The sequence below is a fragment of the Vanessa atalanta genome, chromosome 30, assembly GCF_905147765.1.
Source record: "Vanessa atalanta chromosome 30, ilVanAtal1.2, whole genome shotgun sequence".
Taxonomy (NCBI): Eukaryota; Metazoa; Arthropoda; class Insecta; order Lepidoptera; family Nymphalidae; genus Vanessa; species Vanessa atalanta.
The window spans coordinates 1502894-1522494 of NC_061900.1; the positions used below are offsets into that span (position 1 = coordinate 1502894).

The 19601-nt window shown below is 33.2% G+C and overlaps 2 protein-coding genes across 5 annotated transcripts in view; one reads left to right on the forward strand and one right to left on the reverse strand.

The window, feature by feature from the left end:
- LOC125075345 (alpha-1,6-mannosyl-glycoprotein 2-beta-N-acetylglucosaminyltransferase-like) overlaps positions 1-14200 on the reverse strand; it is a 51477-nt gene extending 37277 nt beyond the window's left edge. For all 4 annotated transcript variants that reach the window (XM_047687074.1, XM_047687072.1, XM_047687073.1 and 1 more), the window contains exon 1: positions 13872-14200. The gene's annotated coding sequence lies outside the window, so the exon portion shown is untranslated. The remainder of the gene's footprint in view (positions 1-13871) is intronic.
- Positions 14201-15669: 1469 nt separating this feature from the next.
- LOC125075347 (EEF1A lysine methyltransferase 2) lies at positions 15670-19386 on the forward strand. Its single transcript, XM_047687077.1, has 5 exons — positions 15670-15895; positions 16805-17004; positions 17708-17844; positions 18173-18332; positions 18862-19386. Exons 2-5 carry the CDS (start codon positions 16809-16811, stop codon positions 19020-19022), a joined length of 654 nt encoding a protein of 217 aa, XP_047543033.1. The 5' UTR covers positions 15670-15895; positions 16805-16808; the 3' UTR covers positions 19023-19386.
- Positions 19387-19601: the final 215 nt, after the last annotated feature.

The window sequence follows — 19601 nt, forward strand, 5'->3', positions numbered from 1 at the left end:
TTCCTGTTGTCTGTCTGTCCTTATGAATGCTTAGAAATTAAAAACTACTCAACGGATTTCGATGCGGTATTTTTTATTGCATAGAGTAATTCTAGGGGTAGGTTTATATGTATAATACTTACATAATATACTAGAGAAACACTGATCATTTTAGAGGTTTCTAATGTGATGTCAATGTCACAATAACTATTTTTTATCCTTTGCTTTTAACGAGAAATAATGGCTTATTTTCGAAGCGATTTTAAACAATGTGCATTTAATTATTAGTGAATTACAAGATTATATTGATGATAAAAAAGCGTGTAGTTAATGCTTGTTGACTTCCAGACAGAAGACATAACATACATATATAATTGTATTTAACTAACATGACTGTATTTTTAGATGTTGAAAAAGAGTAAATACTGAGTTTCTTGCCGGTTCTTCTCGGTAGAATCTACATTCCGAACCGGTGGTTTACTTTAAATAGTTTGTTAAATGACGATTCAAAAGTGCTTGTAAAAGCCTACTGGAATAAAGTATATTTTGATTTTGATTGTGAATATAGATCGATATGGCCCTGAACTGACTAAAAAAAATTGTGAACGTTGTATATAAAGACATTATATAGTATATTTTCTATCAGCATTGTACCCCGTTCAGCCGTCAAAAAGCCGGTGCGGGTGACGGGTGACGGCTGTTTGACGGCTAGTTCGCTGAGATTCTTTCGACGGTTCTTCTAATCAGGTATACTTTTACAAACCGTTGATTAATTTAAAGATCAATAAGTAAGTCTAATGCTTCTAAATTTAATAACGGAATATGATTTGATTTGAATATTACACGATTGAGATCCTCCTCTTGTAAGTCGGTTAAATAAAACAAAACGAGGTTTTGTATCAATTGTAAGTTTATTAAAAAGATAAGCGATCACGGATAAGCGGATACTGTAGATAACACCCCTGTTCGAAATAAGTAACGATAAATTATAATAAATAAAATGGCCGCCGCAGAACGGCCGGCAGACGTGACGCATCGAAACAGCTATTGAAAATATTTTGTAATATTAATAACTAGCCGCGCCCGCGACTTCGTGCGCGTCTGAATTTAATAAAAAAGCGTGATTTTATTATTATACATTTTACATATCTGCCAGTGAAAGTCCCGTCAAAATCGGTCCAGCCGTTCCAGAGATTAGCCGGAACAAACAGACAGACAAAAATTGTAAAAAAAGTTATCTAGGTATATGTACCGTGTATACATATGCATTTAGTAAAACGCGATTATTTTAATATCACAAACAGACACACCAATTTTATTATATGTATAGATTACTAGTGTTTCGCGCGTGAATCTTCGCGTTTATTCAAAAGAATCTCGCATTGAGGACAGACAGGGTGTGTCCTCAATGCGAGATCTTATGTCTCGGGACATATCTTAAGACTTATCAGTATCACAGCACGAGCGATTAGGTATGTATAACATTTTCATACATTTTTTTTAATATAATTCTGTCTAAAGCCTGTCCAATCAGGAGAAGAGTAAAACCAAATAAACAAAACTTGACCTTGAATTGACGCGATGTCATTGGTCGAGAGCTCGTATGATCTGTGATATTCCTATATACGAGAAAAAATGCGTTTTTAATGAACCGTCATCGGAACTTGGAAGTAGAATTAATGTATGTGTTTGTGTGTATTAAGCATTTATGTGGAATAGTGTTTTATTATATATAAAGACTAGTAATTTCATTGTAAACTGCAAGTTACTGTCATTGTCACTGTCACTGTCAATGTCGGCTACATTTGGCGCCAAAATGATGAACCAAAATATTGGCGGACGAGCATATGGGCCACCCGATGGTAAGTGGTCACCACCGCCCACAGACAAAGGCGCTGTAAAAAATATTAACCATTCCTTACATCACCAATGCGCCACCAACCTTGGGAACTAAGATGTTACGTCCAAAGTCAAAGTCAAAAATCTTTATTCAATATAGAAGTGTTTGCACTTGCTTATTGATTGTCAAAAATCTACCACCGGTTCGGAATTTAGCACCTCGGACCTGAGAAGAACCGGCGAAAGAAACTCAGCGGGATATATTATTTTTTTCATTTTTTTTAACCCTCCCTTGCGACTCACTCACCCTTCTAACCGGAACACAACAATACAGAGTACTGTAGGCGGTAGAATATCTGATGAGTGGTTGGTACCTACCCAGACGGGCTTGCACAAAGGCCTACCACAATACTAAGTATAATGCATCAGTTCAGTTAGAATGTTTACGTTTTCATTTTTTTATTCTTATACAGCCGTAGTACCACTCTCTAACCGACCAGCAACTTTTTTCCGCTCTTTAAAATTAATTATTTCTTAAATCGTAGCAATTTAGGAAATTCCAATCAAGAATCCTCTTTATTTATCTGCACATCTACGACTGGAGCTCTTCATATCCACTGCCGATCTCCTACGTGAAGCTATCGCCCCATAACCACTGGGACAAAAATCGGCTTACGCTATAAATATCAATACACAGTATAAAACAAAGTCGCTTCCCGCTGTCTGTCCGTATGTATGCTTAGATCTTAAAAACTACGAACGGATTTTGATGTGGTTTTTTTAATAGATATATTGATTCAAGAGGAAGGTTTATATGTACAATACATGCACAATATAGTAGAGAAACACTGATAATTTTAAAGGTTTCTAAAGTGATGTCGATGTCATTTTTTTGCGCTTAAATTGTAAAACGAGATAGATCAAAACAATGTACTACAGTATTGTACACCTTAAAAAGGTCTTCAAAAAAGTCCGCGATGGTATATGTCTGTCTTTTAGGGATAACCCACATTGCACCCCGAAGCCGGGGCGGGTCGCTAGTATAAGATAAATACTTTCAATAGCTAGAGAGCCAATTAATGAACGGGGGGTTGATATACATAAAAATAGTCCCACTATTATGTCTGTCTGTTGGTCATACACGACCAAACCATTGAACCAACTTGAAGAAATTTGGTTTGGAACGAGCTTGAAGGTCATAAACTACTTTTTTTAAAAACAATGCTTATATGTGTGCGGCTGAAATGACTGACGAAGGGGGCTAGACGGAAAATATCCTCACGAAAAGTTGTAACGACACTTTTTACTATTGTAAGCTGTGCGGCGTGCGCATGTTTCTCTCTCTCTCTCTCTCTCTCTCTCATAGAAAGCAAGACAGATATATTTTTTTATAAAATTGAAACTTGAGTAAATCAAATTATACTTTATTCAAGTAGGCTTTTACAAGCACTTTTGAGACGTCATTTAACAAATAATTAAGTAAAGCTACCACCGGTTCGCAATGTAGATTCTACCGAGAAGAACCGCCAAGAAACTCAGTAGTTACTCTTTTTTTCAAAATCTAAAAATACAGTCATGTTAGTTAAATACAATTATATATGTATGTTATGCCTCCTGCCTTGAAGTCAACAAGCATTAACTCCAGGCTTTTTTATCATCTATATAATCTTGTATCGAATAATATGCCTTCTTTACCGATGTATTATTTACAAATGATTTGAATTTATGAAACGGCAAAGTTAAAAGTGTTGCTTTTGTTCTATATTATGTATTAAATGACAGGCGCGATAAAATAAATTAACAACGTACGAGAATAATACAATGGCAATGAACTGAATTAAAACAATACCAGAACAAACAATAACTTCATAAAATATACTCCATTCCAAACATAAGAGAAAAGCCAAATAAACATTTGACAGCGAATTGTCGCGATATCATTGGTCGAGAGCTTGATTAATCTATGATATTCACTATGGATTTGCGAAAGAATAGCGTCTTTAGCGTCGACGAAACTGTTATAGGAATTTTGGTAGTAAAATTAAAGTGGAAATAAGTAGTTAATTGTAATAGTTTTGTATCATAAATAAAGATATATTAATCATAAACTCTCAGTAGTGCACAATGTAGCTGAGTTATTAGCAAATCGCATGAAATACGTAAATCTAAGGTTTGTTTATCTTTTTTTAAGAGAAAGAAATGCAAAGGTCGTCCTTTTTTGTAACGTTTTTTCCGTACGTGACTCATTATTTCCTGATGTGATTACTAAGTGTCAATGTCACTTGTCCGTCTATCTGTTCAACGATAATTTATTAACCTTGAATTGGACAATTTTCTAATATTAGATGAAAAATGTCTATTACGTCTAATTGCTATACAATCATCTGATTAACCAAACGGATGTTACACATTTCCTCCGTAACAGAATATCAAATTATCATGTAAAGAAAACCGGGGTAATTCTACTAACTTATAACGGTAACAATACGTTCCCGATTATATTCGGATCCGACATATATGTTAAAAAAAAATTGATTGAGTAACCTCAAAAAAGTCACAGACTGTTTTAATAATTTATGCCACAGCGGATATTAAGTGAGCCGAGATGGCCCAGTGGTTAGAACGCGTGCATCTTAACCGATGATTTCGGGTTCAAACCCAGGCAGGCACCACTGAATTTTCATGTACTTAATTTATGTTTATAATTCATCTCGTGCTCGGCGGTGAAGGAAAACATCGTGAGGAAACCTGTATGTGTCTAATTTCGACGAAATTCTGCCACATGTGTATTCCACCAACCCGCATTGGAGCAGCCTGGTCGAATATGCTTCAAACCTTCTTCTCAAAGGGAGAGGAGGCCAGTGGAAAATTTACAGGCTGTTTATGTTATATCTGAAATTTCAACGATGCACCCCAACCTTGGGAGCTAAGACGTTATATACCTCGTGCCTGTAGTTACCAAATTGTGTGCAACCAAAATTCGTCCTCTAGTAATAACTTTTGATCATTCTTTAGTAACAAATTACGTTGATAGTAATTAAAAACAACGAAACCTCTGTTGATCCTCTTTATCCGAGTCATGTAAGAGTTCATGCTCTTGTAGTCAAGCCGAACTCTGCACGGCCGAAGCCGTTATCAGCTAGTTATCATAATAAAAATTAATTACGCAAAAACTGGTACTAGCCAATTTATATTACAAAGTTATAATTGTCTGGGTTGGTATAGTTTATCAGGCCGTATTTCCCTTGGGATACGATGATGGAATTTATGGGAGGGGTCGTGGTTATAATGGCACGTGTAACATTGAACGTTTTTCGAACAAACGTCTAAACCACTGGTGGACTAAGGCCTCGATACCCTTCTGAGGAGAAGTTTTGGAACTTTTTCCACGAAGATCCATTGCGGGTTGTTGGATACACGTGTGACGGGATATTGAATTAGACATCATATTCAAATTACAGGAACATGAAAATTCTGTGGGTTGCCTAATCGAAGTCACTCAGGAATAATGTATCTAACCAGTGGATTTTTTTTTTCGAATTGGATCATAAATTCCTGATATCACCGTTACAAACAAACAATCAAATTTACCTCTTTAAAATCTGTATACACAAAAGCGAAATACAACTCACTGTTCAATCACAAAATCTCAGAAAGTACAACACATCCGCTAGTGTAGTGTAGTGTAGACATCCGCTAAGATTTACGAAACTCCACCCCGAATGGGGTAAACGGGGAAAAGATTGTGTTCTATAAATTTCGCGCGGTTAAAGCTTCTTCAACTAATATTAGTATAGATTACTTATTTGTCATAAGTAGGTCCACAGGCGAATAGATCATATTTTAATAAGTTTTCACCACTGCATAGACAATGTTACTGTCAGATATACATATTCATCACTCCTCATAACGCAACTTTGAAATCACGCGATATCATTGGTCTAGTTTTTAAAATGCATTTTATATTATTTAGTAGAGGTTAAGGAACCCAGAAAAAGTTGTTTTTTTTTTAATTCTAGTACATAATTGCTGAAAAATATCAAAATAAAAATTCGATACTTAAATAGCGCGCGAAAACGCTACTTTGACAATATGGCGCTGCAATGGAGTCGGTGACGTCACTTGCCTGTATTGTAATCTGTGGCACATATAATCCACATACAGTAGGCAAATGATGTCAATAAGCAAGTGACGTCATCATTATTATTTTCAACTTTCGTTGATAAATAACCATTTTTAAACTCATAATATATACTGATTACAATAATTGACGCTTTATTTTTCGCATTGTCAAATAGCCTATTGAATCGGACCTTTGGAAATAAAATTAAAGTCTATATAAGTAGTTAAGTGTAATAGTGTTGTATTATAAATAAAGATATATTCATCGCGAACTGTTTGTAGTGCACAATACAGCTGAGCCAATAGAACATCGGATGGAAGACTTAAATCTAAGGTTTGTTTAGCTTTACTCCTTCGATTTGCCAAAATCAAATTCTTACTCCAAAACGCTCATCAGACAACTTTTGAATCGACATGTTACAATATTCAATTAAATATTCGAAATGAAAGTTCTACCGACAAGAACCGTCAAGAAACTCAGTAATTTATTTCAATCTTGTACATTATATTGTTTTAAACATATTGTATCGTAACTGTTGATATATCAAATTGTTTATCATCCCGAAGGCTCCTTTGAGCTTCAAGATTATTAATAGATCGAACATCTCTTTTGCATAATAAAAAACAATAAGACAAAAAAAAGTGGTCGTTTAATATTGAACATTTGTAACCTTCTGAACTCAGTCGGATTTTATCTTAATAAATTAATTATCAGTTCTTAGCACGAGTTATTAATTTCGTTGATTATCGTTAATTATACTTTATGATATTTTAATTACATTTTTAATCAAAAGTTTGATATACAAGGGAAAATTAAAGAGGTATCGTCGGTTGGAACTATGTTGCTTTACTTTTATATTATATCGCGTTTTTTGCGACTTTGCTCGCGTGGAAGTAGTGTGTACACCGGTTTTCATGGGTACGCCAATCCGAGGTTCCAGGTTCGATTCCCGGCCGAGTCGATGTAGAAGAGTTCATTAGTTTTCTATGTTGTCTTTGGTCTGGGTGTTTGTGTACCGTCGTTACTTCTGATTTCCATAACACAAGTGCTTTAGCTATTTAAATTGGGATCAGAGTAATGTACGTGATGTTGTCCAATACTTATTTATTATTATTATTATAAAATATTACGTTAATTTAAGACATCTTTGTATACCAATTACCATACTTTTGTTTCGAATGTCGTGCACTAGAACCATCAGACTGTTCGCACACGCTCGTACAGGCTACATAGAACTGTCCATACGGAAAACAGTCTTTTCTTAGGTGTATTCCAGATATATTAAAGGTTTGACCTTGTGTTTTATTAATTGTCATGGCAAAGCGGACCTCCAGACTAACCTATATACAAAATGTCAATCCCAAATTCAACCCTTTGGGTAGGGTATCTATTCATTTTCAATTTAATTCAATCAGTAGCCCAAAAATGAAGTTTCATGTTTCTAACTTAAAAATGACGGACTTCCATAAAACCTTTAAACCACTATTTTGTCTCTTTAGAATTTATTAGATTTTGAAACAGTCTGACAGTCAATCAGGACATGTTATTTTATAAGTAAAGATTAAACGACAGACACAAGGAAAAAAATTAACTACGTTTGAAAATAATTAAATTCCCAAAAAATAAAACTGTTATTAACTATCACGATGGAATTAAAAAAAATAATTAACATCAATTATTACATTTACTGTATAAATCTAGACCGTGTGGAATGTTGGCAAGGATGCGAGCAGCATTGCTCCGTTGAATCGCTATTCCGATCCTCTGGTCAAAAAACGAACCAGCTGTGTCACCAGTGGAGGCAATAAGGCGAGGTGTTATACTTTTAATGAAGCTTGCACTACCGCTCCAAGGTGCAAGTGATTCGACAGCAAATGGGATAATAATATTGACATAAGGCACGAATATTTGGCTTGGTTTTTGTGCTTCAGCCTTCTCCGCAGCGGCACCGGCCCTTAACATTGTTTCTCGGATATGAGACGTGTCGTGTCAGCAAAAGTAGCGTCCCACACAAGGATCCGTCTTCGTTCCCAGGATAAATAATAACTGATTGCCATTTCCTAAGACCGTTTCGCCTTTGACGTTTATACGGAAGAACGCCTCACAACGCACGACCGTGCTCTTCAATCAAAGCGCCGCTATGTGAAAATTGTTTATACTAATATTATAATTGGTACAATTTTTTTTTGTCTGTACGCTGAGGGAGGGAAGGTTTATGTTCAGGGCGTCACGGTTGCATGCGTAAGCGATCCCGTGGCGCTCGCCGAAAGACGGAGAGGGTACCGCTGGTTTTTTAGTGGGCAAGCCCGGCGTATCTGGGCGCACTCGGCGTCCAGGGCTCCGGTGAGTCCCACACACCTTACTTACCATCACGTGGGGGAAGCGCGTAAAGCGTTTTTCCAGCGAGAGAAAAAAAAAGGGAAGGTTTATGTGTATAATACATGCATTGTAGAGAAAAGCCGAGAATTTTAACAAGATATATATATATATATATATATATATGTATACAGTTAAATTTAATTTAACTTGTTGTACAATGACGATTCAAAATTACTGGTGGTAGGGCTTCGTGCAAGCCTTAGGTACCACCCACTCATCAGATATTCTACCAAACAACAATATTCAGTATTGTTGTGTTCCGGTTCAAAGGATGAGTGAGCCAGTGTAACTACAGGCACAAGGGACATAACATCTTAGTTCCCAAGGTTGGTGGCGCGTTGGCGATGTATGGAATGGTCAATATTTCTTGCAACGCCATTGTCTATGTGTGGTGGTGACCACTTACCATTAAAACTTACTTAAAAAGAAAAGTATATTTCCATTTTTTATCGACACAAATGAACCGATCATGAGATCAACGTCAATGAACTCTACCATATTGAAATGCCTTAAACATAATCTTTTACATACTTGATATTCAAACTCCTACACCCGAATTCCGTTGCCGTGTGTGCTAAACACGAAACAGAAACGTTCAATGTACCGCGATTGAGGGCAAGGCTCGTCAACCTTTCGAGATTCATCAAATATTACGCCATCTTTGTAACTTTCGCTAGGCCCGCTAATTTTTATTATGTCATCGAATATATAATATGTTTAACACGTCGTGTTTATAGTAACTTCTCGTTCATCCGCGGAAAGGAACTCTCGTTTTGTCGTTTTCAATTTTTTATACAAGCTTCGGTCCGCGACACGATTCGAGTATAAGTTGAAAACATTTGTAGGTACATTAATACTATTCCTATTTTCGTATTGTGTGAAAGATTATATGGCTGGAAAGAATGTTGCTTGTGAGATGACGTCAGATAGGTAAGTATGGAAGAAGACATGCTGCCCCAAGTGAATTGGGATAAGGGCAAACCAAATCAAATCAAAATATACTTTATTCAAGTAGGCTTTTACAAGCACTTTTGAAACGTCTTTTAACGAAACTATTTAAAGTAAAGCCACCACCGGTTCGGAATGTAGATTCTACCGAGAAGAACCGGCAAGAAACTCAGTAGTTACTCTTTTTCAACGTCTAAAAATACAGTCATGTTAGTTAAATACTATATATGTATGTTATGTCTCCTGACAGGAAGTCAACAAGCATTAACTCCACGCTTTTCTATCATCAATACAATCTTGTATCGGCAGGAGAATGATGACAAATCCAAGCATTTACCTAAATATTTGGCTCTTTATTAAAAAAAAGGATTATTATACTATTTATTAAATTCAATATAACTCCACAGATTTACCTAAATATAATATGATATAACTTGAAAACGACCATATTATTAGACATTTTTTTAATTGTAAAAGTACAAGAAATAGTAAATTCAAACATCCGATTGTAAAATCATTATCGTGATAGGATTTTCCGTCGTCTATATAGAAAAAAAAAAAATGCTTATCTTTAACGTTTTATCAGTAACCGTCCCGTACAAATACTCCACTTCAATGCACAACAAACAGTTCTCGATGAGTATCTACCACGAGAGTACAAAAATCAAATAAACAACATTTGACCTTGAATTGACGCGATATCATTGGTCGAGCGCTCGAATATAATCTATGATATTCACTATGGACTTGCAAATAAATGGCAATTTGTACGTCGATCGAAACGTCAACGGAACTTTGGAAGTAAAATTGAAGTAGGTATAAGCAGTTAAACGAATAGTGTCCTATTACAAATAGAGATATATATTGGTCAAACATTCTGAGTAGGGCACAACATGGCTGAGATAAATAGTAAATCGCAGATAAATACTTTCATTCCTATAATAGAAGTCTATTGGAAGAGACTATACATATTATCTCATCACACACACACACACACACACACACACACACACAGACGCACATTTGCATTGCATTAGCAGCCTGTAAATTACCCACTGCTGGGCAAAGGCCTCCTCTCCCTTTGAGGAGAAGGTTTGAAGAATAATAGGTAGACTGGCAACTGAGCCACGTGATGGTCACCACTGCATACTGAGACATATTAACCATTCCTTACATCGCCAATGCGCCACCAACCTTGGGAACTAAGATGTTTTGCCCTTGTCCCTTGTGCCTGTACACAGCAATACCGACTATTGCTGTTTGGCATAGAATATCTGATGAGTGGATACCTACCCAGACACACAAACCCCTCCCACTAAGTTCATCCATCTTTATTCATTTGATTTTAATTTAAATAACTTCGTTTCGATTGTAAAAAGGTTTCATTCAAACATATTTGTTTTTAAAACAATAAAACTACAGATAACGATATCAACATTATTTATCGTGTAACTGCATTTAACGTTATATAAATAACATTTGTTAATACAGTGCATTTAACACATGTGTATGTGCGTAAGAGCCCAGATTGAGCCCAGAATGAGCCTAGATGGTCCAGTGGTTGAAATAGTCCCCTTTTTTTTTCTTAAGCTTATCCCAATGCGTTGCTGTCATTTCTCAAGGCACCTATGGGTAGGGGGTGACATATTAATGATATTTAAAAAAATAAAACGATTACTTATTTCCTTAAACAAATTATATGAAGGAAACTTGGTGGTAGGGCTTCTTGCAAGCCCGTCTGGGCAAACAGCTATATTTATCAGTGTTGAGGTTTTGGAGGATGAGTGAGCCGGTGTAACTACAAACAAAATTTACATAACATCTTAGTTCCCAAGGACGGTAGCCCTTTATTGTTATGAGGAATGATTTATATGTCTATGGGCAGTGGTGACCACTAAGAGGTGAACCATTTGACAGTCCACCTACCTTACAAACGAAAAGGACACTATCCACATTTGTTAGAATTCCTCTCGATGACTTTTCGCGTTCTGAACGTGACGTGACGTGGTTGAAATCTTTAATATACCCTGTTCAAGTTAGCTTGATCTTTTTGTCAGACGGGCCAGTGATGGGAAACAGAAAATATAACATATATAACAGTCGATGGAACGATGGAATGCGTAATTCAAATTTGAATTCAATTATTTTTTTAACTTATTTTTCTAAAAAGGTTTATACCAGTTAAAGAGACCCCAACCAAAAGGACCCCTGTTCGTAACAATAACTTAACAGTGATCTTTAATAAGGATTTTTGTAATCGATATTTGTAGCAGTTACTGCCTGTTATTCGCGTCCCTACCGTCCGACCGATGTAACATTGTACAAGCGTCTATAATTTTCAGTGTTTCTATTAAAATTTTACTTTGAAGCAATAATATATAATAGAAAAGGTCTTAAAATTTTCGGATTACGCTTGAATCTTTAGGGACTTTTGTATTACAATTTTTAAAATAATTAAATTAAGAAAATAATACGTTCGTCATTGCAAAGTTATGTCGATCAGAAAAAAATACATCTGTCAAAAATATCGAGCTATCTTGTACAGGTTATGATCTCTAATTCAATAAGAATAAAAGTAGTTGTCCGTCTGTTGCTCTTTCACGGCCAAACCACTGAACCGAATTCGATGAAGTTTTTTATCAAGCAAGCTTAAACCCCGAGGGAGGACATAGGCTACTTTTTTATACGTAAAACGTAACGACACACCCAGAAAACGCGAGCGAAGTCGCGTGCGACTATTGTTATAATTTACAATATCTGTTGACAACTTCAGTTGTGTTGCACAAATCGAAGTGGAGTGCTTAATTATCGTCATTAATTAATAATCCCCTTAACTACTAATACCACCTTAATTTCACTTCCAAATTTCCGATAACGACTTCGAGGATTTGAACTTTTTTTGCGAATATAATTAATACGATAGATTCAAAATTAGCCAAAACAAGTCTTGATTTGTTTATATGTACTAGATACGCGTCCTGACTTCGCACGGGTAAGAAGGGTCTACTTAAAAGATAGGCATGTGTTCGATACATACGTCCATAATACTGGTTTATAATTTTTTGACTTGATTCGATATCAATCCGCAATAAATATTTGATATCAACAGTCACTCTAACTGTATTACCCACAGATGTCATTGAACCAAGGAAAAACCCCTTCAATAGACCTTAGGCTCTCATTTCTCCTTTCTCCTTTCTCCCTGTCTCTTTCTGTTATATACGGTATAATATAATATTATTTAAATTTAATTTCGTTTTTTTTTATTAAATTTATAATATATAGTTATATCAACTTCTTTCCAACCGAGTTCCCCATGACTTATTTCATTAAAGTTTTTTTTTTTTGTATCTAGTTCAAAAGTTGGCAGCCTTGGTTTTACTATATCTATCATCAAACAAAAGACATCAACACTTAAGAACAATGAGACATTTAATACGAAAATATTAATATTAGACAGAACCTTGAACACAACATTACAAACAGTTATCTCTTAGAAAAGATAAATAGGAGTAATAAAATCTCTATGTGCCTAGTTAACGAAATATTTTTCATATCTTATTTAAATTATCTATGATTCAATAATAAGATAAATCCAACTGTCATTTAAAACATTTTTTATCTGTATATTTTAAGTTTTAAACATCACAGTTACTAATAGGACTAATATAGTTCATAAACTAATGCCTCTTTATAATTGTAATGAGTTATAATTGTCACTAGATGAGTTAAGGTACAAATTGAAAGGTATATATGACACTTCTATGGGCTTTTATTTTATTTTACCTTGGCTGAATGTTTGTGGGCTGAAACAATGAAATATCATAAAGAAAAAAAAAATACCTTCACATCTTAATGAGTGTGGATTAAATCTAGTTACCAAATTTTAAACCTTCACACAACTAATAGACTTATTTCATTGTTATTATAGAAAACATTAAATTGTAAGTATTTGTTTTTAAATAGAGAACAAATCATTTTTTTTTCTTTTTACTACAATTTCATTCAAATCAAAATCTTGTAATATGTAACACTTAATATATTTTCCCTAAAAACAAATACTTGTTTAATAAAGACAAATTGAGTTATAATATAATTGTAATGAAAAAATAACTGTAAATTTCGTATCACTTCTGGATTAAATCTGCATTCCAAAACAATTTTAATTACAGTTTTGCTTTTAAATGATTAATTAGAATAATTAAAAGAGAATAATTAAAAATGATAAATAAAAAAAAAAACTATTTTAAGATATTTTAGATATTTTCCTATATTTTATTAAAATTGCCTTTAGGAATAACAAGTTTGTACTGCTAACTTTTTTTTTTTCAAGCATATTATAAAATTGTTGACCTTAGCAGAAGAGCCGATACGATTTGTTTTTACAATAATGTTGCGACGCAACCTCTTTTTTTAATTAATTAAATTATTCGTAATGCACTTTGAATTGCTAATTATTTGAATACATCGAAAGTAATAAAACAATAATTTGTAACTTCAAAGTATTTTTTTTTTTATATAAATAATTTCTATTCTGCCTAATTGGCATTCGAATTTTAAATGTAATATTTTATACGTAACAAACATAGCAAGTTATACTCACCAATATAAATAAATCTTGTTCCTAAATACCAAATATCTACCACGTTACGTAAATATTTCGACAACTGAATATTAATTAGTTGATATACACAAGCACCTTCACAATAAACATAACACTATTAGAACACGATGAATATATCACTGCGATATAATATCGATCTTTAAAAGAGTTTTTATATGTCAACTCTATATTTCTGTGTGCATAATTTAATTTATAAAAAAAAACTTTTCTAACGTGCGTGCTCCGTCACATGATTCTCATTGAAAATTAACAGTTAAATTAAATACGCGACGACATTGGTTGAGTACTTTATCGGTAAACGAAATGATTATGAATTATATTTTTTTTTTGACGTGATGTATACTGTAAATAGACAGTTATTTTTTATGTTGCCAGTAAAATAAAATCTACTAAAATGGTATTTATATGTAATAAAAGTTTTTTTTTCATAAAATGTGACAAAATAATAACAGCATATTTATCGGGAATAATAAAATGTCACAATAACTTAATTTCATCTTTTCATAATATCAAAAACAATTATCTCGTTTAGTTCAATCTTAACTACTAAATAAGGTTGAGAAATTAAATCTTAAAGTTACGAAAGTTGGTATTTTATTTAGCTCCCATTGAAATTAAACCGTATACGTAAAAAGAACACAATAACTACATACATATACCTTAATTTTGTTCTTTTGAATAATCCTTTGGGTTCATTCGAATAATGAACCCAACTGACTATAAACTAACGTCAACAAATATTCAATATTTAGGATGAAACATCGTAGAAGATGATGGAGTTTGGCATAGTTTGGCAAATTATCAGATACAGAACCTCAAGGCTATATTCACACAGTGTGTGAATGGTTACTTATTTATTGATCTTCAAACACTATTCACAAATTATCGAAAAAGACCAGGAAACTTCTTGCACAGTGTAATACAATGCTACAGTTTACATTATACACTAATAACAAGTACACTATACACTACAAGCCTACGTTATTTTATATAAATAAAAAAAAATACATCAACAACGAGATAGACGAACATAAACTAAAAAATTTAAAAGAAATTAAACCATGAAATAAAAAAAAACTTATCGCTAATGAAACAAAGAGGTTTACAGTGTCTAAAAACTTTACTAGAAGCGATATCATTGTAGCTCCTCATATAACTTATAACTTTTTAAATAGCCTTAATACCCCTATACATTTTCAACATCAATATTTCAAAATTGAAGAACTTAGATGCAAACCCTGCACCTTTTTACTTTACACAACCTTGAGGGTTGAATAAAAAAAATAGCTCAGACTTATCTTTTGAATTCAAGCATGTACCGTATCTAAATTTTATCAATATCGATTTAGCTGTAAAAACAGACAGACAAATTAAGTTACTTAGACTTATAATATTAGTAAAAATAGTTAAAAAAACAGTGCATGTGTACATTGGGAATATAACTTTCTAATTATAGTAATGCAATGAAAATTAGGGCTAACAAGACGTGTTATAATAAATGCAGCAATGAAGATGACTTTTTCATTCACTTGAACTATCCATTATGAAATTAAGTCGATTGAGATATCATTGTGTCATTAATAAAATAGTAATGCATAATGACTAAGGCTTAATTCGATAGTAAATATTTGTATTTAAGTTTGAATATAATTTTTGTAACATTACGGATTTATCGTAAATATTTATATATAGTGTGGACTTAAAGCAAACATTTGGTATTAAATGGGATTTTCGTTAAGGGCATACCAAACTGACAGTTATACTTCAAAGTCAGCTGTCAAGAAGCCATCGATAAAATTCAAAATACCAAATTTAGATAAATAAATATAAGTGAGCCGTGGCAAGAATAAATGCAACAATTTAAATAATAGTGCCGATTATAATTTAGCTAAAAGCAGCTAAAATATATATTTTTACAATAAATACAAATTCTTAAAACTTTTAGATTAGTATTGTAATCGTTTAATTAATAATTTTTAATATTTCGAGAAAGAAAACGCAAGGTGGGTAAAAGAAAATTAGGACTTTTAAGAAGATTAATTGTGTTGTGATTTGTGATACAGATAAAAACAGTAAATCTTAAATATAAACATGTTAAATTTACGTAAGTTATGTGATAATATCTCATATCTTCTAACCTCTAATAACTTATTAGTGCTGTCCCTCACCTATAATATAATATTTAAATAACAAAGATTCGATTTTGTGCCTTTGCCAGGATTCGATTTTGTGCCTTTGCCTGCAGTTTTAACAGTTTTTTTTTACAGTGTTGGACAAAAATATTTTAATTTTGAATCGATTATGTTGTTTACGGAAAACAACCAAAAGAAATGATATTGACGTCGCATTTTATTTCGAAATCGGCGAATTTTCAATTGTAATTTGGTTACAATTATGTCAGCTGTAACCGAATATTCTATCATTTCTGGTTGTTCGAAAAGAAATCTTTATAAATCATTCCTTTTGTATGTTTTGTTCATATATCTTACAGTATGAGACTTTATTCCAATGTGAGAATGAGCAAAGATAAAAAAATCTTAGATTTACTTATTCAATGCAATTTGCTTATAGCTTGGCTATATTGTGCACTATACTGTAGACAGTTCTTGGTTATTATATCTTTTATAACCTTAATGTAACTAATGAACACAACTGGGAAGAGTTCAAGCACAAGACGGTTACTCTGTACACACTTCTAACGTTCATAAGAGGCTGAGATGGAGAATTTTTCGAGAGAAAAATGCCAATCTTTCTATCTATCTGGTTTTTAAGCAAGGTCTTACTAATAATAAAAAAAAATCAGCTCATTTAACGAGAGTACAAATAAGGATTTACAGTACCTAAAACCTGTCCCCCACACTTGTTACTTATATTTAAAATCAAAAGTTTTATCAAATAATTCATTATTCCAGATAAATGGAAGACGCTGAACTTGATTCTTCTGAACTTGGCACCCACTCATATTGGCAGCAAGCATATATCAAAGAAATAAACAACTTCGACGAGAATGGGGATCCCGGTGATGTCTGGTTTGGTGAAGACAGTGCCATAAGGATAGTTAACTGGATATGTAAATGTGGAATTGACAAGGATACTGCAATTATAGATTTAGGTAATTACTATTATAATGGTACCACCTGTTCAATCCCTTTGTTTAAAGGGTAACACGAACAACAAAGTAGTCGAGTTAGTATAATAAAATTGGAAAAAAAAATTTACTAAATGCATATGTATATATTTTTTTGTTGTTGTTTTGGCTTTTATTTGCGGCAAGACACAGATTATTTCGCCAATGTCACGTGCGATGGAGATTGAACAGTACGTTCGATATGTATGTCTGTGTAGGATATGTTTATTTTATGACAGATGTCAATGAACCATCAGTTCTGTAAATGTTTTCACGAGACGATGTGTTTCACTCTTCACCTCGAAATTAGCAATACACAATAGTATGCACGGTACATATACCAAAATAACATTTTTTACAATTTTTGTCTGTACCGATTTTGACAAGACTTTCATAGGCAGATAGCTGATGTAATAAGGAGTAACTTAGGCTACTTTATTTTAGAATTATAAATAAAATAATAATGAAGTCACACTGCAATGTCCAAATACTATTCAGTACCGCGCGCAGCCCTCGCGCCGCCATCACGTCGGGTTCCTCCCACCAACGACTAAAAATCACAAAAGCTGCCTAATATTTAGAATTATATAGAATTACTAAGTTATAGTAAAATCTGTGAACTGAACAATAACTTTTTGTTTAAGTCGCGGCCACAGATAGTCTTTAATAATCTTGGTAATTATTTTAGGTTGTGGGAATGGCTACACGTTATCAGAACTCGCGAGGGAAGGCTTCACGAATTTATTGGGTATTGATTATTGCCCTGAAGCGATAATATTGGCTGAAAAAGTTGCTAAGAGTGAGTTTCCAGATTTGAAATTTCAGGTATGACTTTTTTTTTATTTAAATTGAGTCAAAAACTTATCCATGGAGCCTGATGTTGGAGGAGCACGATATTCTTCCAGATATATTTAATTACTCAAATATGTTTCAATAATTTATGTAATGGATATGAGTGAAACATTTTTCATTTTAAAATACGACGCTATAGAGGCCATTAGGGCTAACAGCAAATTAGGGCTAACAATTAGTATTCTCGTATTCCAGTTTGAAAGATGAGTGTGCCAATGTAACTTTCCCGTCTCGTCGACGCCTAGGCGTATGAATGCACACGTCATACAACACCGATTAATATAGTTTTTTAATTCTCCAGGTCTTCGATATAACCAGAGACGATGTGAACATTCTGGGCAGGAAGTTTGGTGTTGTCCACGATAAAGGGACATATGATGCGATTAGCTTGAACCCCGAGAATCCAAAGGAGCATCGTCAGAAATATATAGAAAAAATGGTGGACATGTTGGATGATAATGGTAAATTAATATATATATTATATATATATTAAACCATAAAGATAACTTTATTGTCAGAAAAGAGTCATCTAGCTTGTTGAAGGTTCTTCTAGACAGAAGATTATCTAAAGCTTCTTCCAATGGAAGTAGGAAAAAAGATAAACAAACCTAAGGTTTACGTTTTTCATGCGATTTGCTAATAACTCGGCTATATTGGGCACTACTAGGAGTTTATGATTAATATATCTTTATTTATAATACAACACTATTGCACTTAACTATTTAATATTTTAATTTTACTACCAAAATTCCGTTAACAGTTTCGTCGACGTTCAAAACGCCATTAATTCGCAAATCCATAGTGAATATCATAGATAATAAAGCTATCGACCAATGATATCGCGTCAATACGCTGTCAAATGTTTATTTGGCTTTTTTCTCTTATTGTTGGAATAGGCTATAGGTAGAGTTTACACTCCGAACACGTAAAAAGTTCTCGTAAGATACTTTAACAAAGTAGGCATTCATTTTAATATTATTTATATTACAGGTATGTTTATAATAACATCGTGCAACTGGACGGACAGTGAATTAATAACACAGTTTCAAGATAAATTGAAACTAAAACAAGTGCTACCAACACCACAGTTCAAATTTGGCGGGAAAGTCGGAAGTGTTGTGTCGTCTGTGGTCTTTGAAAAAAAACAGTGAAATATAGATTATTAATAAACAATAAATGTTGTTTAAGTGCCGGCAATAATTATGTATTCATGATTGTTTTCTACGATTAATATTCGATACAGATGTCATATTGATTTAATACTTTTATAAAAAGAAAAAAAAAAAACTGCCAATCAAAGAAAATATTATTATTGTTGTTTTATTATGAATGTCGTTTATTAAATTTTGATATTTCACGTTCGTATTCTGCGGTGAGTTTCGATTTTCTTATTTCTGTACAGGTCTTCCATCATGGTGGACTATGCGGGATTTCCGTCTTTTTTATTGCACCAGGTGGCGCTTTAAGAAGTTCAGTGTAAAGTGTTTTAAAATGGCATAAGAAAGTGAGTTTTGTTATTACAAAAATAAAACAAAATATAGTGTTGAATAGTTTTATTAAACATTTCTTAACAATAACTTAAACAAAAATTTTACACACGTTAAATTTGTCCTTACTTAAATATTTCTTTACTATAAATTATAAAATAAAAAAAACACCTAGAAGGACACATACATAAAAACAAAAAGTCCATTGATGTAATGTGCGATAGTACAAATATATATTATAGT

Excerpts from the sequence above, each read along its gene's own strand:
- LOC125075347 (XM_047687077.1), top strand. The coding sequence starts at position 16,809 with ATGGAAGACGCTGAACTTGATTCTTCTGAACTTGGCACCCACTCATAT. Across the intron at positions 17,845-18,172 it reads TTCCAGATTTGAAATTTCAG|GTCTTCGATATAACCAGAGA; the intron begins GTATGACTTTTT and ends TTAATTCTCCAG. Across the intron at positions 18,333-18,861 it reads GGACATGTTGGATGATAATG|GTATGTTTATAATAACATCG; the intron begins GTAAATTAATAT and ends TTTATATTACAG.